The following is a 27,654-nucleotide window of genomic DNA, read 5'->3' on the forward strand; positions in this document are numbered from 1 at the left end:
TTCTATCTCCGTAGGTCGTAAAAACCGATTATGATAAAATTAGTAACGTTCGAGTTGTAGCTGTACTATGAACTAGTTCTTGGTTTAGTCGTATTTATCTTCTCAATAATTGAAGATGTTCCAAGTTCGAATAAGTAATTAAACTTGCTGCTCGCTTAATGAATCGAAATTATTGTATTTCAACTAATCGAAAGAATTCGAGTCAAGGGAGACAAGCAGTTTGATAACTTACAAGTACAAAATCAAACAGTTGAGACAGGAGCACGAATGCACAAACTGCTAATCCTACGGCAAAAAAGTAAGAAGTATGTAATACTGGAGGAGCTGCTATAAACTCAGTTGCCCTATTGACCCCTGAGTACAAAAGAAAACGCACGACGTCCATCCGACATCAAGAACCTCTGCCGAAATGTGCAATGTCGACATGTGCGGAGGAAGTTCATTTTCATACTTTCTTTCCTTCTATATTATCTCACTTGGAGAACTTGGCGATCAACTTGTCCACGTGAATTAGGATATCGTCAATGCGCGGACGGACTGCAGCCTGCGGCTGAAGCATCCATGTGATGAACTGGTGAAGAGCATCCGGATATGGAGGATTAGGTCCGGCTGGCCACTTTATCTGCACATTGACTATGGCCAATTGTAGGCTTCCTCCAGATTCGCCGAGTGCATATTCAAATGGAGACATTCCGTACCTGTTAAATAAAAATCAGGCATCAGTTCATGGTACTGATTGAGGAAAAAAAATGGTGACAGCAGCTAACTAGAGGCACAGTTTTGCTTCTATGGCAGACGAGAATGATGCTGATCATGGTACTGATTGAGTAATTGGCGGTAAGCCATTACTATGCGAGATAACAAAATGATATTATGTATATTCAATATCTTAAAAGCCTTCACAAGCACGCAACAAAGGTGTCACAACCATGCCAGATACCGTTATGTATACGTATATATACACATTAAAACAGTTTCTTAAACAACGCAGCATAAAACGTTCACTAGTGGGGCAGAAGGTAGACGATCAATACGATTTTCAAACTTCAGAGCTATAATAGTAAGTTCAAGAAGAAGGTTCAGTACTCACAGTATTGCATACAAAGTGCATCCTAATGACCATACATCAGTTCTCTCGTCAATATCGGCTTGGCTTGGGCAATCCCACAACTCTGGAGCTCGAAATGGTGCCGAGCAATGCTCAGACGCCCATTCCTACATAACAAGCAAAGTTGAATCACTTCAATTTTTTTTTCATCTAAAAGTTACCAGACAAGAAAACTAAACATTAAAAAGGTGTCTTTCTTTGAAGACATTAAACCAATTGAAATCAAAGAGATACATATACGCAACATCGGACTGCATTAAGCATACTGAACAAAAAATATTAGTTACTATTTCAAAAAATAAAATTTAAAAATACTTGTAGAAAAATCCAAAATGATTTCAAAATATATACCTGCAACTGTAGTGCCTCTGTACGAGAGCGAATTTGCCTCCTCGCAGGTCGAGCACTGCCAAAATCCATCAATATTGCAAGAGGTGATTGTCCCTTTCTATGGGTTATCAGAACGTTACCAGGTTTGATATCATTATGTGCATATGGTGGATCGAAAGTGTGCATATGCTTGAGTCCTGCACAAAGCTGTAACATTGTTTTTTCAAGGTTAGAATGCTTTTGATGCTTCTAAATATGTTTTACCAACAAAATATATCACTGTGGGACATGAAAAAGCAATTGGAACATGGCACATCAATTGCCCCCGGAACTTGGTAGCATTGCTGAAGGCTTTTCGACCAGTTAATATAGATTGCTTAATAAGAAGTTAACATGCTGTAACGTTGTTTATGGCATTACTGAAGGCTTCTTAAAAAAGTTTTAAATGCATCACACAATCTACAGTTTCTTGAGCAGAAAACAGCAAAGACTTTTAATTTGATATCAAACACTGCACCTCAGTAACAAAGAAATATCACATTGAGAGGTAAACTGTTGTACAATGTACTAATCACTAACATTTCGATGTTAAGTGGTATCATGACATCATAGTTCAGATTGACATTCCCTTCGTTTGGAAGTGTAATAGTTTCAAGTTAAAAGGGAAAAAATGGGGGATGAAATATTCTTTCACCTGCCGGAATATTTGAAGAACATCTGAGGTGGAAAAGAACTCCTTTTTAGTTTTCATAGTCTTGGCATTGTCCAGTAATGTTCCATCCAGATGAACGGGAAATAACAAGTATGCTTCATGGTTCCAAGATTGTTCTTGTGTAGTCTGTCAGCCAAAGAGAGTATTATAGATGAATCCATTGCAAAACCGAAAACGATGATAAAATTGACGGAAGGCTCCCACTCCGGGAAGAAAAAACCTAAAGTATTGCATACGCCATATGAAACTTAGTATTCCAGATTTAACCTTAACGGCAATAATGGCATGATCAAGAAGTGGAAGCAGATTGGGATGACTGAACAGCGATGAAACACGGATCTCCTCCTTCACCAACTCCAACTGCTCACTATTCTGAATGAGAACCTTTTTCATAGCATAAGTTCCATCATCTGCGAAAGAATAGAGTACAAGCAAGCTGTAATCATTTCCGAAATTGAATTACAAACCGATCAATCACCGGAGCATCAGTCAAGCATAAACAGTAAGAACTTGAAGGTCAAATCACAAATGCATTCATCACTGGAAGGTCGAAACAATGCCATAGGCTCAGATCAAACATTCATATTACCAAACAATCGATGCACGCTACCACTCAACACATTCGAAGAACAAAAGAGTCACACTTTAAACTCAATTCAGTAAATTCAATGGCCAAATCACCATTGCTTCCCAGGTCAGAGAATCAAAACCAATAATTTCAGATTCATATATCCAAATGACCCAGATCACTAATTCCTCAAAGATACAGACTTCAACCATTTTCAATTCAAATCAGTGCAACCCAGATCACAAAATCCAAAACAGCTCACAACCCAGATCACAAAATTCAAAACAGATCACTACCCAGATCCCAAATTCTCACAAACGCATCAAAAAATCAACAAACCCCATAAATTGAATCACCTGAGACGTGAGAGGGATCCTTGAATTTCTTGGCGAGGCCGCCACCGCCGGAGGCAGAGGAATCGGCGACCACCTCCTTGACCAAAAACACATAGGCGAACCCACCTTCCCCGAGCTGCCTCACGATCTTGAACCGGTTCTCGTTGATCCACACGTCGCCTCCGCCGTTCACGGCGTCGTACAGAGCGCCTAAACCAGAGAATGTGCACCCCATCTGGTTACTCGTTATTCAGCTGTTGATCCTCTCTCTCTCTCGAATAAATAAATAAATCCAGAAACCAAAAAAGGGAAGCTTTCAAAAACGGAATCGTGTTTTCGAAAACGGATTCGGAAGAGCTGAGGAGTTCATGTCAATCAGTCAATGGAGGAGGAGGATGGTAACGAGAAGGAGCTTTGAGTGTCATTTGGGATTTGTGTTTTCTATTTGTTGAAGGTTTTAATTTGGTGTTGGATCTCTCAAATTACAAATCTGAGCCACACATGACACATGGATGGATGCATTTTTTTGGTTCTTTAGTCACTCTCACTCCCCCTCCATTTCTTTCTGCTATGTCGTACCAAAAACCAACTTTTGCTCAAAGCAATATAAATAATTTTAATTTATTTTTTTAGGAAATTGATTAATTTGATTTTCTTTTCAAATCTCTCTTCTTCTTCCTTTTTTTTTTCTTTTTTGGTCAAATCTCAATGATCATTTTTTTTGCATGTGATTAAGATTCTAAAAGGTGTTAGCCGCTAGTTGAGTGGCGGTCAGGGGCCTAATGACTAGGATGAAAGTACTAGAACATATTGAAAATATTAAAAACAAGTATATAATGAGGGTTCATCCAAGTATCCAAAAAGTCTCTTACAATTTATAGAAAAAATAAAATACAAAATAAAAGTTATTTGTTATTTTTGTCTATGTAAAAATCGCAACCTAGGCTGTCTAGGTAGGTAAGCGCCCACCTAGGCAAGTTTAGGCGTCATTTCTTATTTTTTAAACATCTAAGTATTAATAAGAGAGGTGGCCAACTGCCTAGATTAGGCCTAGGCGGCCCTAAATAGGGTTTTTTAGAACATTGCATGTGATCGACATTGGTTTTCTATCTCATCAAATTTTTAACCATATGTCATTAATATTTAATTTCTTTAACCAACTTTTGTCCAAGATGTTTTTTTTTTTTCAAAAATAGTCGAGAATTACATCATCATAATGTTTTTTTTCTTTTCAAATTGATTACTAAAGTATGTTCTCGCACCATCGAGGTTCCTTCAAAAATCAATTTGAGTCAAGAGAAACCATGTCCATAATTCACATTTTTTGTTTTTGCGGTTAGTGACACACCCTGACCTAAATCAAGGTGTGCTAGCCTCGATTTAGGTTGGGGTGTGTCAGTTAGTGTCATACTTCTCGATATAAAGATTTTGAATCATTAACCATTCGAGTTTTTATAGTCATAAAACAATGTATGACAAAAACAACATTATCATTCCATTACCTACGTCTTAAAGATAATAAGTGAACTCGTCACAATGGTTAAGAGAGTTTTATGCATGTCGAACGTTGGTGTTAAATGCAGCATTTAAAATATATTTCGTGTCAATCAGTACTACGGTTTGGTGATATTCTTCTTTACTTGGAAATGAGAGGTTTTAGGTTCAAATATCGTAAATAACGAATTCGATACTAAATTAGATTGTCCATTGTATAACTTAACCAAACTCCCCTTCCTGATGAGTTTCTCCCTGTACACGGTAGTACGGTACTGCGATGGACCATCGATTAGTCAACCGTCTGACTAGAGATAAACCTACTTTCTTCCAATTACCAACTTCCAACCGACAACTCAAAAGTTATAATTAAGCCATATTACCACAGTAAAAAATTTATTTACGGTGAAACTTGAGTGCCAAGTTTACGTCACTTTGGCTCCAGTTACCCTCAGCTGGCCAAGTTTAGACTTGCAGGTAGGCAAAACCAGTTTCTTACTGATATGATAGTTGAATGCTGTTAGCTAGGTACAAAAGGGTGTCTGTCAACGGAAAGATTTCACGCGAAAGTGAAAAAATTTCGAGTTGCAGTTCCCGGAAAACCTGCTGGAGCTACCGATCCTAAACCGATGAACTTAGATGTTTCCCAGTGCTTGAAGGCTGTTTCCGAAGATGCAATGTATAAATGTTATGCAACTCGATTAAACAAATCTTCTTCGTAGCAGTATTAGTACACACCAAAACTCAATCAACGAGAGTTATGATAACTTCTTTGTCTCTGGGTCTAGGCACTTTATTACCTTGTACTTCGGAGGCTTGTAAGCCATATGCTGTAACATTAGAACGAAGTGGAGACTAGCGGTCTCTGCTTGATTGAGTGCCCTGGACCCGAAACACATAGAAGTGATGAATCAAGCATTCTATGCATGAAAGGAATCATGGTTGACAATACTGAGTGGAACGCGTGGTTGTTGCTGAGTAATACAATGTATATTTCCACCCCCCAGAACAATCTCCCTTGCGCCTTCAATTCTTACCACCTGACCCACCGGACATTGAAATGCTTGTTCAGCGACAGAAAAAGCGGCAGAAACAAACACAAGTAAATATAAAAGAAGATGAAACCATTTTCATCTACAAACAATGTAAAACCCGTCTTTGTTTTCCATAGCGTTGAAAAGAGACCGCTTACTATCATATTATATTCACTTTCACAACGATACTAAGCCTAGCACAGCATACACTAATGATACGTTTTACAGTCTCACGATTGCAGCTAATAGAAATCACAGGGTTGGTTAGGCTTTATAATCTGCAGGTCCAAGAAGTTCAAACGTTTGGATGATTGAACTGGGTATACGATTATATCTAAAAAGTCTATGAAGATGCTGGAGAAAATCAACAATAAATTGAGCTTACTTCATGGTTTGGGAAGGCTTTGGATAGGACGCGAACTGCCTCATCATCCCATTTCTGGTCCCCAAATTGGGGTGCAATGATTGCTCCATTTGCAATGTAGAAATTAACATATGAAGCAGCAAGTCTCGTGCCTGCAAGTCTCGGTTTAGCTTCGCACTCCTCCTGTAGGAACATTAAACACCGGGAATAAAAAGATGCACCAAAGCATTTTTAAAAAAGTCAACCACAATGTAACAATCAGACTAAATCAACATTTTCAGACGTTAAATTAGCCTTTAGCTCTATGTATCCAGACTTAGTTAAAGCAACATGAAAGGTGGACCGTGTCCGCAGTTTGTACAATGTTTACCTGAAAAAGTCCGGCAGCCTCTCTCTCTGTCATATACAGCGGCCCTGGTACGTGAAGTTTAATTATTTCTAATTTCCTACCCTTGGCATCAGTAGTATTGGAGAGAACAGAAACGGCTTCTACAGCTCTTTCATACTGAGGATCCGTTTCATCATCAGTCCACGACAACAAAACCACACCAGGCTTTACAAAACAGCACAGACTGTCGATGTGACCATTAGTATCATCGTCTCCTGTCAAGGATTTTTGTAGGTAGTTTAGGTTTCAATAAAAGTAGGTGGCCTTAATTATATCTACCATATGCATATGCAGACTTATCATGTAATGTAAATCATTGCAAGGGGAGGGAAAAATGAGCATCAAGAACAACGAGCATTTCACGTAAGATAGTAAGTTAGAAACCAAGTAGAATTCTTACCGTATAATCCACGAGGCAGCCAAATGATTTTCGTCACTCCGAGATATGCCTTAAGTTGATCCTCTATTTGCTCCTTGGTCAAATGTGGGTTCCTGTTTTTGTTTAACAGGCACTCCTCAGTGGTGAGGCAAGTCCCTGAAGGAAGAAAGCAGGTGCTGATTAGATCATAAAGATTACAACCACATACTGGCAGAAAGAATGAGTTTTTGTAAATGTCAATTTTTTATGCCGAAAAGAAAAGTATACAGGGTTCTGAACTTTTTACGAGATGAGGCACATGGTAGTACAAATCATAAGCAGCCATCGCCAATTTTTGTCGTATAAGAATAAAGAACAACAAAAAAGAGAGAGATACGAGGTGAAGTCTAAAGTGAGTGCAATTGCCAATCAATCAAAAGCAAGGGTTTTTGATACAGAAACAAGAAAGAACAGATTACAATAACGACCAGAGTCTCCCATCATTTATGATTCAAACAGTTTCAAGGCATGGAATGGATCCGGAAGTAACTCTGCTGCCGGTGAAAGCCAATTCATAAAGAGTCAAGAACTTTCCAAATGCTAAGATAAGCTTAAAATTTTGTTACCTTCTCCATCGACATGGATGCTTCCACCTTCGAGAATCATGGAGTGTTGAAACCTTGGAAGCTTCTCAATTTCCAGGATCTGCAGAGTATGAGTGTTCAGAAAACCATTAAGCAGTGTCACAAAGAACAAAGTTACACGTCATGTTCAATCAAACGATGATCTATTTAGTTACTCTAACCTTTTGTGCCACAAGAAGATCATGACTCCAATCTCGATAACAACCATCATCAATGCCTATAAACAAGAATAAGTCCATGTAAAGTGCAGCGATGAGTAAACATTAAAACAATGACATTATACCCTGAAAACATCGAGGTTTCTAACAATATTTTTGTATTGTTCAAAAACAGATTATAGTGTTCCGTTGCTTGAAAATTGATGAGATTACAAACCCTACCTCCCCAACTGTTGAAAGTCCAATCAATACCAGCAACCTTTGCCTCTCGGGTACCAGAACAAGATGCACTTTTTCCTACGACAAACTAACGAAAATAGAAAAAGAGTAAGATTACGAAAAGACCTGCTAAGGAATATCTCATCAGAACTTAAAAATGAGTCGAAGGAAGAAGCTCACTGTTGGTCCTGTATCACGAAACCAAGAATCATTCAAACTCATCTCGATAACCCTGACATTTTCTGGTAGCTGACTTCGTGCATTTGCCCACTGAGCGTAATGAATTCAAAATCAAATCTCATACAGGAATGATATAAATGACGAGTAGATACACCAAAGGCTTTCCAAATTATACCAACCTGATTGGCACTCGCACAGACAGTAACAGGCTCAAACTTTGAGATTGCAGATGCTACCTTCGTAAACACCTGTTGAGCAGGCACTGCATTGTCTCTCCAGTTATCCGGGCGTTCCTATAATTCACAACGAGCTTAATTATCACAAGTAGATGAAGCTTTTTATGAGACAGAATGCTGAGATGAAAACAAATGTGAGGACTGACGATAGTAAGCGACTGTGCCACCTAAATAAGAGAACCGAGCCCTAACGGTATAGAAATATACAACATTCATCACTGGATGCACCTACAATCAATGATGGCGGAGTAGTATATCGAGCCTTCGTTGGCAGAAACAGGAAATTCTGTGTTTCTAATATGAATACTGAGCAGCACAAGCCCCAAATCCCAAGTAAATAGAGATACTAGACCTGTTACCGCGAGGGAAACACTTAGAATTTCATATAAAACGCTACACCTCTCAGTATTTTCGGGATAGCGCTGAATTATCCTGCATTCTTATAACTAACATAGAGCAAGCAAAATCTGTACTCGAAAATCGACTTCCTCCTAATAACTTGCAACCTATGATATCACAACTGCATCAAATGAGCAACAACAAGAGGACATATCAATGGAAATGGCAGGGCTTCAAATACACCTTAGCACGACAAAAAGCGCGATCCCAAGCCAACAAGGCTCCTGCTTTGCGAGGGTCGGAGGAAACGTCTATGAAATTTTGTATTTTTCAAAAACATGAAGGACAAACAAAGTACAGAAAACACAGATTCTGAAAACCCCATCAGCCACAAGGCGCAGAACAACATACAGAATAATTCTACTACATAAAGATGCAAAATTGAAGAAACACAATTAAGGCACGTGGGGTAATTAGATGGTAATTAAATGGAAACAGAAGGGTTAATACTTACAGGCCATCCAATCCAGCACTGGGAATGGGGTTCCCACTCTGCAGGCATGTAGCATCCATGGACAGCCGGCGTGCCTTCCATCTTCATCTCTCTCTCTCTCTCTCTACTTTCTCTCTCTTGTTACTCCCTCTGAACTGAGGTCTTCTGTCTTCACTTATACTAGCCTCTCATCCGTTTTTGAATCACGGCTACTAAGATGTACTTACCCGTTTTAAATGTCTTTATATATAAAAAAATTGTACAAAAAGAATTAATGGTGCGTTATGCTGGTGCGAAAAATCTTTTTTATAACCGGCACTACACGTTTTTTAAGATATTTTAAACATGTTTTAAAATAGAAAAAATAATATTTAATAAACAACTGATTAAATCACATTATTACTAACCTATTGTGAGTTACTAATTATTTAAAATAAAATAAAAATGGCGTGCTACGAAGGATTTACACGTTTTAAATATTTTTATATAAAAAAAACTATACAAAAAGAATTAATTATGCATTATGCGCGTTTGAAATATATATTTTTTATAACCGGCATTACACGCGTCTTAAGGTATTTTGAAAGTTTTTAAAAATAGAAAAAATAATATTTAATAAACAACTAATTGAATCACATTATTTCTAATCAATTATGAGGTATTAATTATTTAAAAACTAAAAAAAAAAGTACAGGAAAAAGTTAAATATTAAAAAACTGTTTGTTTAACACTGTACACAGAATAGTAAAATATTAAAATATTGTTTATCACTGTAGACTGAATTAAAATTACGAAAATACCCACAGATTATTTGGTGAATTATTTTGGGTTGCCTTTGATTTTTGGGCAAAAGAGAGTTACTACCCTCATGTTTAATGGTTTTCAACATTTAGTACATTAATTTTTTTTCATCCCAGAGTCATACCTAAAGTGTAAATTTTAGGACAGTCTCATACATCCGTTAGTCAAACTGTTAGTTCTCTCGTTAAGTGATGACGTGGCGCCCTGATTGGGCTCCACGTGTCATTAAAAATATTAAAAATTTATTTAAATAAAAATAATATTTTAAAATATTTTTAAAAATATTAAAATAATATTTTTTTTTTTTCTTCTTCTTCTTCTTCTTCTTCTTCTTCTTCTTCTTCTTCTTCTTCTTCTTGGTTCGGTTTCTCTTTATTTTTTTATTTTTTTATTTTTTTCCTTCTTCCTCCTCCTTCTCCTTCTTCTTCCTTCTCCTTCCTCCTCCTTCTTCTTCTCCTTCTTCTTCCTTCTTCTTCCTCTTCTTTTCTGGGTTCCGTTTTTTTTTTTTTTTTCTGTTTTTTTCCTTCTCCTCCTTCCTTCTTCTTCCTCTTCAGACACATCCCCAAATCAGTTCCTGCTAACACAGGAGGAAGAAGAAGGAAGGAGGAGAAGGAAAAAAAAACGGAACCCAGAAAAGAAGAGGAAGAAGAAGGAAGAAGAAGGAGAAGAAGAATGAGGAGGAAGAAGAAGGAGAAGAAGGAGGAGGAAGGAGAAGGAAGAAAAAGAAAAAAAAAAAAAAAAAGAGAGAAACCGAACCCAGAAGAAGAAGAAGGAGAAGAAGAAGAGAAGAATAAAAAAAATATATTTTATTATTATTTTAATCTTTTTTTATTTAAATATTTTTTAATATTATTTTTCTTTAAATAAATTTTTTATTTTTTTAATGAAACGTGGCGCCCAATCAAGGCGCCACGTCATCACTTAACGAGAGAACTAACAATTTGACTAACGGATGTATGAGACTGTCCCAAAATTTACACTTTAGGTATGACTCTGGGATGAAAAAAATTGATGTACTAAATTTTGAAAACCATTTAACATGAGGGTAGTAAACAGTCTTTTGCCCTTGATTTTTTTTGTTTTGGGGTATTTTAATCCAATAACTTTTTATCGATTATGCATGACCCCAAAATTTTGTCAGCATGCGTACTGTTCATCAGCCTTCCGCTTAATAGGACAAGGATTGTCTGCCCTCCCTCTTTCGGTGTCCTCCCGTGCCCTCTTGTTTATGTGGTCACGGTTAAGTCACGTCAACATTTTATATTATTATTCATTTTTGTCATATTATCTCGATAAAAAAATAATATAAAATGTTAACGTGGCTTAACCGTGACCATACAAAACAAGAAAGCATGGGAGGACATCGGAAATGGAATGGCAGACAATCCTTGTCTATAATAGATAGATAAAGCACAACGACTGCGTTTGTCAGTAAGGGGTTCCAACTTTATGGAAACCAACAAAATCATTTAACAAATACTATACACAAACAAACAAATGTATACATATGTAATATTTGTGTGTATATATTATATGAAAATATAAACAAAAATTAGCGTTTAACGACTACATGTTAGCAGAAGAAATTCATGGAATTTAAAACAAATGAATCTGAGCCGCTTATATTGTAATATATGAGAGTTGGACTAAGGTAACATCTTTCTTATTCTCTGCTACCTTAAAAAATAAATATTAATATTGTTTTAAGAATTATTTCAATTACTTTCGTTAAATGAGTTTAATGTAGATTATTCTATCATTTCTTATAAAAAAAAAACACTTTCGTAGAGTAAAAATCACATTATATGGGATAGGACCAATATGAGCTTGTATGAACACTTTGTATTGCATTATGTGGTTCACTTGCTGGACTCAAGAATTTATCCGATTAAGCTATTATTTCCCAAGGAAATGTTGAGAAGTAGAAAACAACAACATAAATGAGAGTTGAGGTACCAAATGCTGGCATGACCAAATACGGCTTCTTTAGGCAACTTGCACATTGACAGATAGAGGTGGCAAATCAACCCATTGGGTTGTTAATGTGTAACCGCTAAAGACCCGTTTAATTTGATATCCTCATAATATAGAAGTGAGATTGGTAGTGGTGATGATAGTGCAAGGTGAAATCAACCAAAATAAATCTTAATGGGCACCCATTAACAACCTAATTAATTGATTTGCCATCTCAATGGGTGGATGTGTTAAATTTGGTACCATGAACAAATTTATAAACAATATACTAACTTTATCTTATTTTAATGACGGGTTTATGTTTTAGAGTTTAACGTGCACTCAACTCTAAGGAATGCGATTAAAACAAAAATCTACAAGGTAAACGACGTGTGCATGAAAATAAGAAAACTTTGCATGAAAATAAGAAAACTTTTTTATGTTTCACAAGTTGTGATATTTTCAGGATTTCCCATTTTTATTCCTATGAAAAATGCAAGTTCTTGCATTTCTTCCCCGTAGGAACTTGCTTACCTACACTCTCCATCGATGTGGTAAGTTTGCTTTTTTTGTTAATTAACATAAGGTTTAGGGGAAGATTGATTACTTCACCAATAGTGTCAGACCATACTCATAACCTTGAACATGAATGACTTACGCGTGATACCTAACTGCCAGCTGCCGTTAGTATGTATTTATGTAAGAATTTATAGATCAAACACCAAGAATGATGGCTGACAACTAGATTGCAATCTTGTTCAGGTGATACACAAGGCAAGGACCTTACCAACTAAGCCAACCCCCGTTGGCATTTTGCTCTGCCATTTGATCACTAAGGTTGAATTTCATTCATGCTCACGAGTGGGTCTTGCAATCAAGCTCTCTCTAGCCTTTGCCCTCGAGGGTCAATCTCTGTTTGACCACATAAAACTTTAGCAAGACACGTTAATATATTATCAATTTGGAATGCTTCTACTGTAAAATATCAATGGCATAAAACTAAGTTTTTTTTTTTTTGGAAATTGGAATAACATTTCCAGGGCAAATATGTCACAACAGTACAAGGAAGCCTACACCAACAAAAAAAAAAACAAGCAGTAAATGGGGTTAAAGAGTGAAGATTCTAGAGCCGAGTTCGAGCATCGCCCCTTCCCTTGCCATAAAAGATTATGGGGGACAAGGCAATCCATCCTTATTTAAAACAAAAACCAACGAAGATGGAGGTCGATTGACCCAAGTTACATTACACATCTCCGTATTACTACGCGAAGCTAACCTGTCTGCCGCCAAATTGGCCGATCTTGGGACCCAAGACCAGCGACAGCCTTGGAAAGAGTTCCCTAGCCTCAAAAATTTTGCCAAGGTAGGAAATGCTTCCTATTTTCCAGATTCCAACAAAGTTGATAATGAAGAAATCTAGTCCTTAGAATCAGATTCAATGATCACCCACTGGTTGCCCAAAACAGGAGCCAGTTCACAACCTCTCAAAATAGCAATAGTCTCTGTCATTGCCACATTAGGAGCTTGTATTGCATATCAAGCCGCAGCTACAAACCGGCCTTCCGCATCACTCATCACAATCCCCACGAAGCCATCCCTTGTCGACAGCTTCCAACTCGCATCAATGTTGACCTTCAGATAGGGATAAGACGAATGAGACCAATGCTCCACTAGAGCAGCCGTACGGGAAGCAATCACCAATGGTGGAGGAGCCTTATTGGCTTCAAAGAAAACAACTGCATAATTTGATATAGCAAGGAGAACCTGGGTAGGATGGATAGTTTTTTTATTAAACAAAAAATTGCATCTAGCTTTCCATATGTGCCAAGAAGTAAAAGCTACATGAGAAAGCAAAAACCTTTAATCCGCCTTAGACCCAAACTGCCGCGATGCAATGGAATGAAGCCAACTCGCCCATAAAGTAACCTCATTGCTATCCACTTTATAATTAAGCACCCCACCAAACCATATAGTTTCCACCCATAAGCATAATAACAAGAGGTGTTCAACAGACTCAACATGACAATTGCAAATGGGACACATCGGTGATGGAGCTTATTTCCTTTTAAATAAATTCACCACTGTGGCCAGAGCTCCATGCAATATTTTCCACATAAAATTACGAAGCCTTGGCGGGGTGTTTAACTTCCAAACAAACTTCAAAATTTGGCCCGGGGAAGAAGTGGAAGATGAGGGACGCCCACCCCTTGAGAAGCAGTGCCATGACCTATCCCAATGGTACCCGGATTTAACCGAATACAAACCATTCTTTGTGGATGGCCAGACAAGTCTATCATTCCGCCAAGGATCCCCAAGATGCGCCTCCAAAATAGCTTCCTGCTTCACCACTGATAAGAATGGTTGAAGAGAATTAATGTCCCACTCTCGGGAAGAAGGGTTAATGAAAGAGGCCACCCGAGTGTCCTTATTCCACCTGGCGAGGGATGACCCAACGACAAGGAAGGAAGCCACCTATCCACCCACAACCGCACAGTACACCCATCCATAATTTGCCAATGAGATCCCTGCAATGACAAATCTTTACCCACCAAAAGGCTGGTCTAAGCCTAAGAAGCCATGCTGCCCTGTTTATCCTCAAAGAAATAGCAGTGCGGAAAGTATCTGGCTTTTAGGACCAAAGCCCATAAGGAATTTGGGTTATGAATCAGCCGCCAACACTGTTTGGCAAGTAAAGCATCATTTAAATCATTAAAATTCCTGAAGCCCATACCTCTATCCTGCTTCATTAGACCCAAAATATCTTTGGACACCTAATGAATTTTCCGCTCTCCACCCACTTGTCCCCATCAAAACCCTGATAGTAAAGAGTCCAGTTCATTACACAGCGTCCCAGGAAACTTAAATAAACTCATTGGATATGCTGGAATTGCTTGGGCAACCACTTTTATAAACACCTCTTTGCTCGCTTGAGAAAGAGTGTTTTGCTTCCACCCCTGAATTTTCCTCATAATCCTACCCTTAACATATGCTAAACCCTTCCGCTTTGAACGATCCCACATTGCAGGAATAGTAAGATAAGTCCCCGGATCATAACCACTGGCATGTTAAGAACGCCTCCCAACTCCTCTGACATGTCCACCGGAGTCTTAGCACCGAAGAAAACACACGATTTTTGAAGATAAACTGCTTGGCACAAAGCCGTACAGTAGTCATTAATTATTTTAACCAGATGGCAACAATTTGAGCGATTTGCCTCCAGAAAAATAAGCGTGTCATCAGCAAAGAAAATATGAGGTATAACCTAACCATGCGAGTTCATCCTCACCCCCTCCAAAAACTTCTGATTCACCGCCATTTGTATCATCCGAGAGATTGATGGAGTGGCACAAAACTAAATTAAAAAAGAAAGAAGAATCTAATTTCAAACTTGTACACATCAACGAGTTTATTCATTCTTTTTCAGAGGAATTTTTGCATCCGATTTCTTCTCGCGCGTACCCCTCAGACTCCAGCAATCGTCGCCATGTGGCGTCAATCTGACAAGAATTATAGCAACATGTATAAATTTCCCAGAAACTCCAAGAACTAAGAGAAAACAGTTGCAGCAGCTGTGACTTCTATTTTTTTCTCTCTTGAAAAAGGTATGAGCTTTGATCACTCTGTCTCGCTCAAATCTTACAAAGTTTTCAGCTTTTTGCGATTTTAATTTCTGGGTTACTGTTCTTTGATAATTTCCTCATCTGGTCAATCTCCAATTTTCGTTTGTATTTTCATATGGGAGGAGTTCTTGAATGCTAATTAATCAATGTTAGTATATTGTTAGTTATTAACTTGATGTTTAAGCATGGACATTTGTGAATTTCCAGGTTTACAGTTTTGCAATTTTATTACTTGTTTGATTCTTGTTCTATTTTTTCTCTTGAAAAATGTTGATCACTCTGACTCGATCAAAATTTCGAAGTTTCCAAATTTATGCGATTTTAATTCTTGATGATTTATTCACGTGGGAAATCTGCATTTTTTTTTAATTTCGTTTTTGCATTTCTGTAATTTTGGCTGCTGGGAAGGATTTCTTGGATGCTAATTTATCAATGGATTGTTAACTATTAACTTAATTTTCAACTATGTACATTTATGAATTTCCGAGTTCAAAATTCTGCAAATTTAGAATTAAATGTTGCTTTTGCTATTTGTTGAATCGTGCAGTGTGTAGGAAATAACAGAGATTTTCAGCTCTAAATGGCCCAAGATACAAGTTCTGGCGCTAAATCACGGCGGCCACGTTCTGGTATGTTGCGGGATAAGGTTCAGCTTGTGAAAAGAAAGGACTGTGATCGATACGAGATTGTCCAAATTCCAGATGTCCTGTATTTGAGAAAGGTTTCTTTATAATTCGGGCGTGTCAGCTGTTGGCTCAAAAGAATGCGGGGATAATACTAGTTGGAGTGGCAGGCCCCTCTGGGGCTGGTAAAACTATTTTCACTGATAAAGTGCTCAGCTTCATGCCCAACATTGCTGTTATTACAATGGACAACTACAATGACGCTAGTCGAATCATCGATGGAAACTTTGATGGTAAGAATCTCATTTTTGAGTCCATCAAACATCTGTTTGATTTGATTGTTATAAACTTTCAACTCCATTTTGTAGAGTAAGGATCTGTTTAATTTTTCCTGTTATCAAAATTTCACATATTTTCAATGATTATTCTTTGTTGGTCATTGTGTTCTTTACTTCGTTTCCAAGATTGCTCACTTCCTTATTTACAGTTTTCCTGAAAGGTTTGTACTTCTGTTGTCTTCCTCCGTTGTCATATCTGAATCCTTTTGTTTGATTATTGATCATTGAATAAGTGATTTCACATCTGAGAGTCATGGTTGAACTCTTATTGTCATAATGTTTTGGAACAGCTCCCGCATAGGGTACAGGTGTCGCAGGTGAAAATTCGTATTAATTTGTGTGTAGGATTTCTGCTGATATGTGCTTGGTGGTGGATTGTTGCCTCCAAATATCATAGTTTGTTCTTCCATAGTAGGATCTCTAACTAGTTTTATCTCCTCACTCTTAGGAGTGGGTTACAGATAGTGCCTTCATAATATCGCCCAGAATAACTTTTGAAGTTAGCGTACGCTTACTTGGAGGTCTCATGGCCTTGGGGTATACAATTGCATCCATCTTGAAACGAAGCAGCCATATCTTCTGTGATGAGAAGGTTTTCGTGAAAAGTGATTGGTTGGAGCAACTTAATCGTCAATATGTTCAGGTATCATGCCACTCATACTTTTTTCAGATTATATTGAAATTGGTGATAAGAGGTCGCACTTGGTGCGATGGCAAATGCCTTCGTCCATGAGCGGTAGGTCTCGGGTTCGAGACTTGGGAGCAGCCTCTCCATAAATGGGGGTAAGGCTAGCCGACATTCACCTCTCCCAGACCCTGTGTAAAGCGGGAGCCTTGTGCACTGGGTACGACCTTTATATTGAAATTGGTGATAACTATTTGTTTTTCAAACTATAAATTGATAATTTTTATAATACTTAAAGAATCGGCCTGTGCTGTTCTTCATGTCAGATGTTTATTTCTGGAAACGAAAACAAGACTTCTTGTTTGCTTTTAGGTGAATTTTGCAATGCTTAGGACTAACTTAATGAACTTGCTTGAATGTGCAAGGAAATGATCGGTTATATGTTAAAGATATTTCACAGAAGCTCGGCCTGGATGGTTCATATGTTCCTCGTACTTACATCGAACAAATTCAGCTAGAGAAACTTGTAAATGATGTTATGGTACGACTCACTCTTAACTGATCATGCATAGTCATGTTTGTGTGTTGTCCTGATATGATAAATCTACAGACCTTGCCAGATGATTTGAAGTCACAGCTCAGCATAGATGATGATTTCGTTTTGAGCCCTAAGGAAGCACTTTCCCGAGTTTCTGCAGATAGGAGAAACAAGTATCTCAACCGGTAATTTTCATTCTCAGCTGTTCTTTCCGGAATTGAAAGGATAATGAACTATTCAAAGGGACAAGACTATGTCCAAGCTAACAAAACTTGCTGTTAACAGTAGAAGGTTTGATGGAAGAAACCCGGAATCACCTGCAGCAATTTCGAACCAGGTGAGTTACCCATTTTTTTAATATTCCTGTTGATGGCACATAACTATGAAATTGTTTTTCACCAATAATTTTACCTTGTATTATTTCAGGGAGTTATTACTCAACTTTCAGAACAAGTTTCTACGCTGAATGAGAGGATGGATGAGTTTACATTCTGTGTGGAAGAGGTGAACTCCAAGATCATGCACCAAATAGACAATTTGAGCAATCTTGTGCGGGAGTATACGGCAGAGAGGTTTCGCAAAGGAAGAACAGATGCTACTGGAAGAATGCCTGATATCGAATCAGTTGTACTTGTTCTTGCTTTGGCAATTGGCGGTTTAGGCGTCTTCTTACTCAGGAGTCTGCTATAAACATGTTTGTATAAACCCATGCTGTATTCCGAATAAGGGCAGCTTGCCTGTGTAATGGAAGGAGGCAAATATAGATTTCTAGGTTTATGCTGGTGTGGTCGGCCAATGTTGTAAATAGTTGGTATACTTTATACGGGAAGAGGAATTTAAACTTGAGTGCAAAGGGCGGAGTCTGGCCAACGCTTTTATACCATAGTTGTACAATAATTCCTTATGGGTCTACAAATACAAGTAAAAGTGTTCCAGATCAGCCAGTTATATCCCTATCCGTTTTACTTGATATCTTGTATTCTGCATAAAAATGGAAGATCTGGCAATTCATAATTTCATTTGGTTCTTAGATTTCGACTTTTAATCCGAGCGTTTGGACACACACAGTCGAAGTTGAGTTAATTCATCCAAGTGTTAGCTCCAAAAGGAGTTTTAACTTCAGTAGTTACACAAAACAAGCATATTCTAAGCTCACAAGTGGGTCTTGCAATCAAGCTCTCTTTAGCCTTTGAAAACTTTTGCAAGACACATTAATATATGGTAGCTTTCATGAAAAGGGTTTGGGCTAAGTTTATTTTAACAAAAAAATATGCTAACTTTATTTAATGAAAAACAATTAAATATTAATGAAAAACTCTTAAATTTTAATAAAAATGACAAAATAACTTAAATTTTAATGAAAATGACACAATTTTAATATTTAAAAAAAAATGATGCGCTGGACCCGCACATCCATCACATACACTATTTATGAACTGAACCCTATTTATGAAACTAAACACGGTTTATAAAATTGAATGGTTTTACACTATTTATTGATCCAGATTCATAAATAGAGTCTAGTTCTTGGTTCACTTTCATAAATAATGCCTAGTTATTGATCATATTTCATAAATAGTGACTAGTTATTGGGTATAGTTTTCATAAATACTGTATAGTAATTCGTATAGTTTTATAAATAATGTATCTTTCTTGGTCAAGTTTCATAAATAATGTCTAGTTATCGGTCTATTTTTATAGATACTAGCTAATTCTTGATCATGTTTCATAAATAGTATATAGTTATTGATCCAGTTTCATAAATAGTGTATAGTCCAGTTTCAGAAATAGTTTCCACCCATTGATTTAGTTTTAGAAATAGTGCCTAATTCTTAATTTCGTTTCATAAATAGTATCTACTTATTGGTCCAGTTACATAAATAATGTCTGCAAAATCGAAAACTAACGCAAATTAAATCAATAAAGTCAAATACAAAATATCCATCAAACTAAACACGGATGGTTTCAACTCCATATGTTCTTTTATTATTTATTAGAAAGTTTTAAAATAAATTCAATCATAGACGACTTTCGAAATTTGAAGATGGTAACCAGTTATGTCTTCCATGGGCAAGTTCCTGTTCTTGGGAGACCATTCCAGAGTAAGATGTCAAGTCCCATGACCATGAGGATTCAAAATTGCCACCGCCAACACCTTGCTCTTCATCGGAACATTCTTCATCGCGTGGGTTTCAAATATGAAACTCGAAGTCATCGGTCCATTTCAACACCAACTCGATGTCAGCGGGAAAAAAAGGGCAGCTTTTTATTTTGCAAAAATCATTTTAGTTAACTTTTTTTTCTTCATTTTATTGTTCTTATTATTAAATAAAGTTTTTGTCACATCCCGGCATATGCCCTCCTCACATCCTGTGCGTGCTGAGTAGAGATGAGAATATACATATAAGGCTTAAATGATCCACTCTCTTAGGCGATGTGGGATGTTACAATCCACCTCCCTTAAGGACCCGACGTCCTCGTTGGCACACTTCCGTCAGGGATTGGCTATGATACCAAATTGTCATATCTCGGCCCGGACCCTCTCCACATCTTGGGCTCGACTTCGTCGTAGCACGATATTGTCTGCTTTGAACCTCGACCACGCCCTCACGATTTTATTTCTGGAAACTCACACGAGAACTTCCTAGTGGGTCACCCATCATGGGATTGGTCTCGCGCAAACTCACTTAACTTTGGAGTTCTGATGGAACCCGAAGTTAGTGAGCTCCCAAAAGGTTTCGTGCTAGGTAGAGATGAGAATATACATATAAGGCTTACATGATCTACTCTCCTAGACGATGTAGGATGGTACAGTTTTAATATGACTTGATAAAAATTTAAAGTTTTGAAGTTATTTTTATTAATTTTTTTTTAATATATTATCAATTTAGAATCCTCCCACCGTAAAATATAAATAGAAAAGTCACTTTCTACTTTTTGGCCAAGACGGAAAATCACTCATTTATTTTTCATTGAAAATCAGTGGCCCAAAAATAAAGGTAAAAATGAAACAAGAATCTAATTCCAAACTTGTACGGTCAAAATCAACGGTGGTGATTTCAGGTCAGTACCTAATCCAACGGCTGTGTTTGTAATTACAAAGTTACACCCGAGTTTATCCATTTTTTTTCCGAGGAATTTTTGCATCCGATTTCTTCTGGAACGTACCTCTCAGACTCAAGCAATCGTCGCCATGTGGCGTCATATTTTTACATAAATATCCATCCCGCAATCTGACAAGAATTATAGCAGCAAGGTATAAATAAATTTCCCAGAAACTCCAAGAACTCCGAGAGAGCAGTTGCAGCAGCTGTGACTTCTATTTTTTTTTCTCTCTTGAAAAAGGTATGAGCTCTGATCACTCTGTCTCGCTCAAATCTTACAAAGTTTTCAGCTTTTTGCGATTTTAATTTCTGGGTTACTGTTCTTTGATAATTTCCTCATCTGGGCAATCTCCAATTTTCATTTGTATTTTCGTCTGGGAGGAGTTCTTGAATGCTAATTAATCAATGTTAGTATATTGTTAATTATTAACTTGATGTTTAAGCGTGGACATTTGTGAATTTCCAGGTTTACTGTTTTGCAATTTTATTACTTGTTTGATTCCTGTTCTATTTTTCTCTTGAAAAGAAAAATGTTGATCACTCTGACTCGATCAAAATTTCGAAGTTTCCAAATTTATGCGATTTTAATTTCTTGACAATTTATTCACGGGGGAAATCTGCATTTTTTATTTTGATTTTGATTTCGTTTTTGCATTTCTGTAATTTTGGCTGCTGGGAAGGATTTCTTGGATGCTAATTTATCAATGGATTGTTAATTATTAACTTAATGTTCAACTATGTACATTTATGAATTTCCGAGTTCAAAATTCTGCAATTTTAGAATTAAATGTTGCTTTTGCTATTTGTCGAATCGTGCAGTGTGTAGGAAATAACAGAGATTTTGAGCTCTAAATGGCTCAAGATACAAGTTCTGGCGCTGAATCGCCGCGGCCACGTTCTGGTCTGTTGCGGGATCAGGTTCAGCTTGTGAAAAGAAAGGACTGTGATCGATACGAGATTGTCCAAATTCCAGATGTCCTGTCATTTGAGAAAGGTTTCTTTATAGTAATTCGGGCGTGTCAGCAGTTGGCTCAAAAGAATGAGGGGATAATACTGGTTGGAGTGGCAGGCCCCTCTGGGGCTGGTAAAACTGTTTTCACTGAGAAAGTGCTCAACTTCATGCCCAGCATTGCTGTTATTACAATGGACAACTACAATGACGCTAGTCGAATCATCGATGGAAACTATGATGGTAAGAATCTCATTTTTGAGTCCATCAAACATCTGTTTGATTTGATCCATATAAACTAACAACTCCATTTTGTAGAGTAAGGATCTGTTTAATTTCTCCTGTCATCAAAATTTCACATATTTTCAATGATTATTCTTTGTTGGTCATTGTGTTCTTTACTTTGTTTCCAAGATTGCTCACTTCCTTGTTTATAGTTTTCCTGAAAGGTTTGTACTTCTGCTGCCTTCCTCTGTTGTCATATCTGAATCCTTTTGTTCGATTATTGATCATTGAATAAGTGATTTCACATCTGAGAGTCATGGTTGAACTCTTATTGTTGTAATGTCTTGGAACAGATCCACGCCTGACAGATTATGATTCATTGCTTGAAAACATACATGACTTAAAGGCAGGTAATCCTGTTCAGGTTCCAATATATGATTTCAAGACGAGCTCCCGCATAGGGTACAGGTATTGCATCTCTGCATGATGTGGAAATGCTTTGCCACATACATAACATGATACCTTTCATTTTCTTCTGATTCTGTTGTATATTGATGATCATTCCGGTGCTTCTAACAGAACAGTAGAGGCCCCTAGCTCCCGTATTGTGATCATTGAGGGCATATATGCTTTAAGTGAGAAATTGCGACCTTTGCTTGATCTTCGTGTATCTATAACTGGTGGAGTTCACTTTGACCTTGTAAAGCGGGTTTTAAGGGACATTCAACGTGCTGGCCAAGAGCCTGAAGAAATTATCCATCAAATTTCTGAAACGGTTGCCCCTTTATCCTGTGTTAAAAAATTTTCGTTATGAGTACAAAAGATTTATGGTGGTTCTCATCCAGAATTTTTGGTACAGGTGTATCCTATGTACAAGGCCTTTATTGAGCCAGATCTTCAGACAGCACATATAAAAATCACCAACAAGTTTAATCCCTTCACTGGTTTTCAGAACCCTAGTTACATTTTAAAGGTTGACTACTAAATTTTCTTGTTTTGGCAAAACATTTTCTCCAGTTTGTTTGTTTCAAACAATGTGTAATTGCTTTCTTTTTTGACTGCTTCACTGATATTTTTTTTTTTGCTTATCACAGTCAACAAAGGAAGTGACAGTGGATCAAATCAAGGCCGTTATATCGGAAGATCACAAAGAAAGAACAGAAGAAACTTATGACATATATCTTTTACCACCAGGTGAAGATCCTGAAGCGTGTCAGTCGTATCTAAGGATGAGGAACAGAGATGGCAAATACAATCTCATGTTTGAGGTTCGACATCTGTAAACTGAAGTTCTTAAATGATATATATGATTTGACTTTATCCTTCTAGTGTCACTGCCTACATGTATATCGGAGTTGTTTTCATCATTGATCAATGGCAAAGAAATGAATCTACAAAGGTTTATCGTCAGGATTGCTTAGATATGAGAAGACATTTCAGACCTCAAAATCTTCATTAATGTGATCCTGTTTCCCTGGTTATAGTCATTATCATCGCTGTCTTATTTCCCACTTGTTTTCTTTTCACGCATGTGTGAGCTACAATGCATACTAACCCTCTTCTTGGAAGCATTTGATATTTCTTCACCTAAAGCTACTCTCTTCATTTATTTCTTTCCCTAAGATTTTACCTACTTGTGGAGTTGAAAAGTTTGGGTCATAAGGTGCACCCGTTATTCCTTTCTCCATTGCAATAACAATTTAAATGTCTTTCCATTTCAGTCAGGAACCTTGCTGTTTTTCTTAGTGAAACGAATTTCTGATTCTATATATAAATAAGCTTGATATCATCTGGATTACGGATTAAGGAAAAGATTTGAAGATTGTGACATGGGGATTTTGACGGGAGCGCATTCTTACATGGTCGTATTTTAATTACATGGTATTGCAGGTGAAAATTCTTGTTAATCTGTGTGTAGGATTCTGCTGATATGTGCTTGGTGGTGGATTGTTGCGTCCAAATATCATAGTTTGTTCTTCCGGAGTAGGATCTCTGACTAGCTTTATCTCCTCTCTCTCAGGAGTGGGTTACAGATAGTCCCTTCATAATATCGCCCAGAATAACTTTTGAAGTTAGTGTACGCCTGCTTGGAGGTCTCATGGCCTTGGGGTATACAATTGCATCCATCTTGAAACGAAGCAGTCATATCTTCTGCGACGAGAAGGTTTGCGTGAAAACTGATTGGTTGGAGCAACTTAATCGTCAATATGTTCAGGTATCATGCCACACATACTTTTTTCAGATTATATTGAAATTGGTGATTCCTATTTGTTTTTCAAACTTTAAATTGATAATTTTTATAATACTTAAAGAAACGGCCTGTGCTGTTCTTCATGTCAGATGTTTATTTCTGGAAACGAAAACAAGACTTGTTTGCTTTAAGGTGAATTTTGCAAAGCTTAGCACTAACTTACTGAACTTGCTTGAAGGTGCAAGGAAAGGATCGGTTATATGTTAAAGATATTGCACAGAAGCTCGGCCTGGATGGTTCATATGTTCCTCGTACTTACATCGAACAAATTCAGCTGGAGAAACTTGTAAATGATGTTATGGTATGACTCGCTCTCAACTGATCATGCATTGTCATGTTTGGGTGTTGTCCTGATGTGATCAATATACAGGCCTTGCCAGATGATTTGAAGTCAAAGCTCAGCATAGATGATGATTTCGTTTTGAGCCCTAAGGAAGCCCTTTCCCGAGCTTCTGCAGATAGGAGAAACAAGTATCTCAACCGGTAATTTTCATTCTCCGCTGATCTTTCTGGAATTGAAAGGATAATGAACTATCATCCATCTGATCATGCTTGTATGTACTGATTGGTTTCTTTAACATCATGTTTCACCGGGCAGGGGTATATCACAGTCTTACTCAAATCAAAGGGACAAGACTATGTCCAAGCTAACAAAACTTACTGTTAACAGTAGAAGGTTTGATGGAAGAAACCCGGAATCACCTGCAGGAATTTCGAACCAGGTGAGTTACCCATTTTTCAAATATTCATGTTGATGGCACATAACTGTGAAATTGTTTCACCAACAATTTTGCGTTGTATTATTTCAGGGAATTATTACTCAACTTTCAGAACAAATTTCTACGCTGAATGAGAGGATGGATGAGTTTACATCCCGTGTTGAAGAGGTGAACTCCAAGATACCACTCAGAAGAGTTTCAGCAAGCCAGCAAAATTTGGCTCTGCAGGCCGAAGCTTGCAATGGATCCGGACCAACTTCTCTTTTTGTTACTAGCTTGAGTAATGGCTCGTTGGGAGGACCGCTCCTGCCCACTTCTTCGTCGTCCTCACAGTTGGTCAAGGATTCCCCACTGATGGAAGAGGTATTTTGTGATAAGTACACTTATGATGACATATTGATCTATCTTCTGTTTTCTTTCCTTCTGTATGCTTATACGGTTACTTGGTGCACACTCAACAGATACTAACCATCACACGAGGCCAACGGCAGATCATGCACCAAATAGACAATTTGAGCAATCTTCTGCGGGAGTATACGGCAGAGAGGTTTCGCCAAGGAAGAACAGATGCTACTGGAAGAATGCCTGATATCGAATCAGTTGTCCCACTTGTTCTTGCTTTGGCAATTGGCGGCTTAGGTGTCTTCTTCTTCAGGAGTCTGACTTCCCCAAAATAATTGTGTCAAGCAGCTAACTTTCGGCGTAGAATCTGCTATAAATATGTTTGTATAAACCCATGCTGTATTCCAAATAAGGGTAGCCTGCCTGTGTGATGGAGGGAGGCAAATATAGTTTCTAGGTTTATGCTGTCGTAGTCGGCCAATGTTGTAAATAGTTGGTATACTGTATACGGGAAGAGGGATTCAAACTTGATTGCAACGGGAGGGGGACGATGGTCTGGCCAACACTTGCATACCATAGTTGTACAATAACTTTTGATGGGTTTACAAATACAAGTAAAAGTGTTCCAGATCAGCCAGTTATATCCCTATCTGTTTTACTTGATATCTTGTATTCTGCATAGAAATGGAAGATCTGGCAATTCATAATTTCATTTGGTTCTTAGATTTCGACTTTTAATCCGAGCGTCCGGACGCACGCGGTCGAAGTTGAGTTAATTCATCCAAGTGTAAGCTCCAAAAAGGAGTTTAATTTATCAGGGGCAGGTCAAATATATATAACAAATGCAGAACATATAAGAACAGAATAACTCAGAACCCGTATCGCCGGCTAAATTATGATCTCATATCCAATCCAACTCCGCTTAACGTTCAACTTCAGTAGTTACACAAAACAAGCAGATTCTAAAATTTTCTAAAACGAAGTACAACGGCAGCATTCAGAGGCCACAAAAAATAAAAAACCTCAAATAAGATAGTCGGTACAAGGGCAAGTGTTTTCCCAGCCTTCAGAAAAGGTTGGCGTGAAGTTCTTTGACCTCTCCTACAACTTCGTCGTAATTTTCCTTTATTTTATCTTCATCCTCTTGGGAGAGTGCCCCCTTGTTAGGCTTGGTTGTCACCAGGACACAGCAGGTTGGCCTCTTGGTGGCACCGGCATTTGCAAGATCCTGAAGACGAGATTCACAATACTAGCATTAGCATTAGAGCGTTTTTATCAATGAACCCGATAGGTGATAACGTTTATGAATGCTCAGATATTGAATGATATAATGTATAATGTGCAATGAATTGATAAAGTAAATTTCCAAAACTATAACGAACAGAAAAGACATGTTGAACGATATGGTGAAGAAAGATAGTGCTGAGTAAACTTACTTCTTTTGAAGGCACGTAAACATATGGAATTTCAGCCTCTTCACATAAGATTGGAACATGAGTGATCACATCAATAGGCGAAATGTTCCCAGCTATAACACAAAACCTGCACTCCAGCACACGGTATACAAAACATCATTAAAACATTCATAAGAGTAACTTGAGCGCAGTCCATATGCTGAGCCGCTTATACCTCTAGGAACTAATAAACTAATGACCGCATTTGAGCAACCATCTCTGATCCAAGAAATGCATAGAACAACTAAAGCTAGCGGATGAAGCCGAATTTCTGCATCAGATACATATACTGATTGCACGATATTTACAGTACAAAGACTGCCAGATTAAGTTCCTACTCTCCCAATAGGAGTCTACTCCAAAACATTTCGCTAGATACTCATAATGTAGCCTTCTAAATTACATTAATATTGGGTAAGTCGACCGCAATGTCTTACCAAACCATTTTCTGCACACCATTCCAACTCGAAATGCAAACGAAAACCTCGAATCTACTAACAAAGGTGCGTCCTTTCCAATTCAATACAGTTTTTCGACAATAAAATCGATTTCCCAATACAAATGAGCAATGTAAAAGCATTTCATCGATAAAAAATAAAAAATAAAAACTGACCCCTTTTGACCACGCCTTATGCTTTTCACCACTTCTTTCACTCCCCTCTTCAAGCATTTGTGCTCAGCAGCTACAGCAGAAACAACAATATCATCAAACTTTCACCCATATGCAAAACATCTATTGACATATATATATATATATATATATATAGACACACACACATTTATACACATTTATACATGCATTTATTATACGTATATCTGTATGTATGTATGCGTGTATACCTTTACGGACGAGCTTGAGGGTTCGTTTGCAGAGCTTCTTTCCGGCGAGCGGTTTGGCTACCGGAGCGAGAGCCTGCAGCTTCTTCTTCTCCCTCTCCTTCTGCGCTGACTTCTCTACTTCGCTATCGCTTCCCATCTCCCTCTCTATCTCTCTCCCTCCCTCTCTCTCTCCTCTCTCTTTTTCTCTCTAAGCTTTCTGGAGACTGGGATTTTTCACTCTCTTCCGAGTCTCGCAGTCGCAGAAACGACTTTGGAGATTAGGGTTTTATTCATTTTGTTGCGAGGGTTTAAGGAATTACGGGCCTCGGGATG

General features: G+C 37.7%; 5 protein-coding genes across 5 annotated transcripts; 2 read left to right on the forward strand and 3 right to left on the reverse strand.

The window, feature by feature from the left end:
- Positions 1-159: 159 nt before the first annotated feature.
- On the reverse strand, positions 160-3,634 carry LOC103420361 (uncharacterized). Its single transcript, XM_008358423.4, has 6 exons — positions 3,075-3,634; positions 2,418-2,560; positions 2,133-2,276; positions 1,460-1,645; positions 1,091-1,215; positions 160-698 (listed from the first exon to the last, which is right to left on the reverse strand). Exons 1-6 carry the CDS (start codon positions 3,286-3,288, stop codon positions 473-475), a joined length of 1,038 nt encoding a protein of 345 aa, XP_008356645.1. The 5' UTR covers positions 3,289-3,634; the 3' UTR covers positions 160-472.
- A 1,593-nt stretch (positions 3,635-5,227) lies between these two features.
- Positions 5,228-9,184, reverse strand: LOC103420360 (agmatine deiminase). The gene is made up of 10 exons (XM_008358422.4): positions 8,982-9,184; positions 8,072-8,185; positions 7,893-7,982; positions 7,716-7,800; positions 7,497-7,552; positions 7,318-7,396; positions 6,734-6,868; positions 6,316-6,548; positions 5,967-6,128; positions 5,228-5,587 (listed from the first exon to the last, which is right to left on the reverse strand). The coding sequence occupies exons 1-10, from the start codon at positions 9,066-9,068 to the stop codon at positions 5,468-5,470; spliced, it is 1,161 nt and encodes a 386-aa protein (XP_008356644.1). The 5' UTR covers positions 9,069-9,184; the 3' UTR covers positions 5,228-5,467.
- Positions 9,185-16,787: 7,603 nt separating this feature from the next.
- LOC103437946 (inorganic pyrophosphatase TTM1-like) lies at positions 16,788-18,477 on the forward strand. Its single transcript, XM_008376475.4, has 5 exons — positions 16,788-16,938; positions 17,346-17,461; positions 17,531-17,643; positions 17,744-17,795; positions 17,885-18,477. The coding sequence occupies exons 2-5, from the start codon at positions 17,459-17,461 to the stop codon at positions 18,146-18,148; spliced, it is 432 nt and encodes a 143-aa protein (XP_008374697.1). The 5' UTR covers positions 16,788-16,938; positions 17,346-17,458; the 3' UTR covers positions 18,149-18,477.
- Positions 18,478-20,590: 2,113 nt separating this feature from the next.
- Positions 20,591-25,681, forward strand: LOC103437947 (inorganic pyrophosphatase TTM1-like). Its single transcript, XM_008376476.4, has 12 exons — positions 20,591-20,803; positions 21,382-21,754; positions 22,090-22,204; positions 22,316-22,511; positions 22,596-22,709; positions 22,831-23,004; positions 23,757-23,951; positions 24,166-24,288; positions 24,358-24,470; positions 24,586-24,709; positions 24,797-25,069; positions 25,168-25,681. The coding sequence occupies exons 2-12, from the start codon at positions 21,415-21,417 to the stop codon at positions 25,381-25,383; spliced, it is 1,983 nt and encodes a 660-aa protein (XP_008374698.1). The 5' UTR covers positions 20,591-20,803; positions 21,382-21,414; the 3' UTR covers positions 25,384-25,681.
- Positions 25,682-25,913: 232 nt separating this feature from the next.
- LOC103437945 (H/ACA ribonucleoprotein complex subunit 2-like protein) lies at positions 25,914-27,623 on the reverse strand. Its single transcript, XM_008376474.4, has 4 exons — positions 27,343-27,623; positions 27,116-27,185; positions 26,485-26,590; positions 25,914-26,276 (listed from the first exon to the last, which is right to left on the reverse strand). Exons 1-4 carry the CDS (start codon positions 27,476-27,478, stop codon positions 26,115-26,117), a joined length of 474 nt encoding a protein of 157 aa, XP_008374696.1. The 5' UTR covers positions 27,479-27,623; the 3' UTR covers positions 25,914-26,114.
- Positions 27,624-27,654: the final 31 nt, after the last annotated feature.

This window comes from Malus domestica, chromosome 06 (genome assembly GCF_042453785.1).
Source record: "Malus domestica chromosome 06, GDT2T_hap1".
NCBI lineage: Eukaryota > Viridiplantae > Streptophyta > Magnoliopsida > Rosales > Rosaceae > Malus > Malus domestica.